This window comes from Cyprinodon variegatus, unplaced genomic scaffold, assembly GCF_000732505.1.
Source record: "Cyprinodon variegatus isolate N-32 unplaced genomic scaffold, C_variegatus-1.0 Scaffold519, whole genome shotgun sequence".
In the NCBI taxonomy this organism is placed as follows: domain Eukaryota; kingdom Metazoa; phylum Chordata; class Actinopteri; order Cyprinodontiformes; family Cyprinodontidae; genus Cyprinodon; species Cyprinodon variegatus.
The window spans coordinates 80,927-84,181 of NW_015150972.1; the positions used below are offsets into that span (position 1 = coordinate 80,927).

At 34.4% G+C, this 3,255-nt stretch overlaps 1 protein-coding gene across 1 annotated transcript in view; it reads left to right on the forward strand.

The window, feature by feature from the left end:
* Window positions 1–3,035, forward strand: part of LOC107094986 — a 14,365-nt gene extending 11,330 nt beyond the window's left edge. The window contains exons 2-5 of the mRNA XM_015390934.1: window positions 1,503–1,757; window positions 1,831–1,953; window positions 2,157–2,258; window positions 2,343–3,035. Of these exons, the coding sequence (XP_015246420.1) occupies window positions 1,503–1,757; window positions 1,831–1,953; window positions 2,157–2,258; window positions 2,343–2,536 (674 nt within the window). The 3' untranslated portion in view covers window positions 2,537–3,035. The remainder of the gene's footprint in view (window positions 1–1,502; window positions 1,758–1,830; window positions 1,954–2,156; window positions 2,259–2,342) is intronic.
* Window positions 3,036–3,255: the final 220 nt, after the last annotated feature.

Genomic DNA, 3,255 nt, shown 5'->3' on the forward strand with positions numbered 1-3,255 from the left:
ATATGTTTTGTATTAAGAAAATTGATATTTAAAATCAATTTTTATTAATTTTAATAAATTCAACTCCTTCACTATAAAAGCATAATATAACAACTATCTTCTAACCTGTTTAACAATGTTTCCATCTCTTCCTCTCAGTCCAGCAAAGAATCTACTTTAAGACTCTGCTGTTGGTTAAAAGGGGAAGTTAGGCTCATATCACTTCCTTTCTTCCTCTCAGTGAGGTTAAAGACATGAACATTGCAGCTCTTTATTTGGTCAGCGTATTCAGAAGTTCTCCTCTGATCAGTAACAGGACACTCTTCAGGCTGTTTAGAGCTAAATTTAAACATTACATTCTGGATAAAATAATCCTGCATCTGAGGGCAGCTGAGTGAACCAGAGAGCAGAGATGAAGGCCGTCGTTGGAGTCTTACTGATTTTGCTCCGAGTTTCTCATGGTGAGGTTTTTATCTATTTTTACCCAGCACCACATTCGTTCCTTTCCATTTAAATAATATGTTTTAAAATGTTGATGTTTAAGTTTCTTTTCAACTGACAGTTTTGAAAACTAAGTTTCTTTGAGGGTGTAACATATGAAAAGAAAAAGAAATAATAATAAAAAGAAAATCCAAACTTCTAATAGGATTGAAATGTCCTATGACCATTCAGGCTAGTTTGATTTGCTTTCCTTATTATTATATAATGAGTACAGCTAAAATTGTTTGAAAAAATAAATAAAAGTTACAGTTGATATACAAAAAATATATTAATATATTTTAATTTCTTTTTAGTTTTTTATCCTCTTACATTTCATGTAAAGTTTAAATTAAAACCTTTAAAATAAAAGATAAATCAATTGAACATTACATTAAATATTTGTTGGAGTAAAGATCCAGTGTTGAAATGTTAAAGGCTGTTCATTTTGTTAATTTATGTTTTTGAAGAAAAAGATTAAGGATTAAGGATGTTATTTATTTTCATTGAAGATAATGATTAATATTATTCTTTAAGGTGCAGCTGTTTCCTGTGATGGCCGACAAGATGGAGCTCAGTATTATGGAGCTTTGGGAGGATCAGTGGAGCTTCCACTGGAGGACGACGTCTCACAATTACGCCGTGTTGAATTAACAAAGAATGGCAGTGTATTTAAGGGGTTGACCAACAAACCAACAGAAAGCTGGAAAGAGGGAAGAATTCTCTTTTATTCAAATAATGGATCATTTAGGATCAGTGACCTGAAGATGAGTGACAGCGGTGAATATAAACTTAGAATGTTTGATAAAGATGGAAAGGAAAAAGGATCTAAAACTGTGCAACTGTGTGTTCAAGGTAATCCACTGTTTATCTTTTACCTTTTTACATTTTCTACTCTTCGTTTTGCTTCCTCTACTTTAAATGTTGTACTGATACTAAATACAAAAATCTTATAACAGCCTTCAATATAAATTCTGTATCTTTCCAGTTTTCTATCAAAAGGTTAAGAAGACGGTTCCTGTAATCAATGTGTTTTTATCCCTCAGCTCCTGTGTCTTCTGTAAAGCTGGTCTATCAGTGTTTGCCCCAGGTACAGATCAAGGTGTCCTGTCTCTCTGAAGGGGACAGTCCTCAGTACAACTGGACTCTGGATGGAAAAACACTGACAGACTCTGAGCTCCTCTCTGGAAATAATCAGACTAACATCATCGTTCTAAAACCGTATATATCAGGGCGTCTTTTCTGCTCAGTCAGGAATCAAGTCAGTTCATCCTCCAACAAGATCAGCATTCCTGACTGTGGTGAGTGAGAAAAATATGATAAACTAGTTGATGGTTATGATCCTACATGACATATAATCCTGTTTGTTTCTAGGCTTCATATTCATTAACTGCACCATCAATGGGACAACAATAGCTAAATGGGTGTATCAAGAAAATAACACCCTGTGTGTTGAACCAACAACTGTCCCTCCAACAACTAAACATAGTAGTGTGGGTAAGGAGACACAGTCAATTTCCTTACCTCATAATCCTGAGAACCATAATCAACCTTGGTACATTAGTAAGTGAAAATTAAACTCTGTTGTGTTTGTTTGTGAATAATACCCTTTTTCATTTTTTTAAGTTTTCATAAATCCTGTAGAGTAACTCTGGCCTTTAAGATCTGTGTTTGTCTGATGTTTACTTGTTTTTAAACAGGGCTATTGCCAATAATAGCTGGCGTTCTCACAGCATTGGTAATTATCTTGATGGTCTGCATCGCATTCATCTGTTACTTCAAGAAAAAGAAAAGCCCCAGAGGTAAACAGTACAGCTTTCTACTTGGTTATTGATTCAAGGACAGACCTTATAATTCATCAGCTTTACCATTTTTTTGCTTTTCAGCGGTGGAGGAAGATGACCAGGAACTGACCTATGCTGATGTTAGGGTTGTGAAAAATCAGGGAAAGAAAGTGGAGCTAAGTGCGGACGTTGATGTGGAGTACGGCCAGGTCAAGTTTTCAAAGAGACAGAGACCAGAGCGGGCTAACCCAATAGTGGAGGATACTTTATATGCACAAGTAAACAAAGGAAGGTGATTTAAAATGTCCAACAAGCCTATTTCTGCATGTTACCTAAAAGACTTTTCTTGGATTACCTGTTAAAAATACAAGTCAGGAGCTTTTTAATGGAGGCATGGGCAGCTGTCTCGCCTTCCACACAGTCTGGGCCTCAAATTCCCCACCTTATATCCTCTTTCTGTCTTTTACACCGATGAATGAAGGACAGTATTACCACAAAAAAAAAAAAAAAACTTTAACAGAGTGACTTATTATACCTGAAGCTGCTTTTTTGTCAAAGCATCGATTAATTTGTGTTTGAACTCATCATAAAAGCGATGCCTGCTTCTTTATGATAAAAGTTTTTGAGCTACAACATGTAAAAAAAACCCACTTGAAATGAAATTTTTTCAGTTGTTTTTATTTTTAAATTGTATTTACATTAGTAAATTATTGTTACATCAACACATTAAAATATCTTTATGTAATACTTTTTAATTTAATACCTGTTTGATAAATAGTACTTGTAAATAATACTACCGGTATATTACCAAAGCGACTCATTTTGTGTTTATGTATATCTGACTGTATACTTTCAACCATATAAAAAAAAAAACTATATCTGCATAATATACTCTTCAGTGTCTGTACAGTACTAAAATAAAATATCTTTGGCCAAAATCAGCCATACATTTGCAGCTTGTGAGCGACTCTGTGATCATATCTCCATTTGGTATCACAGTAGACGAAGAAAAGAG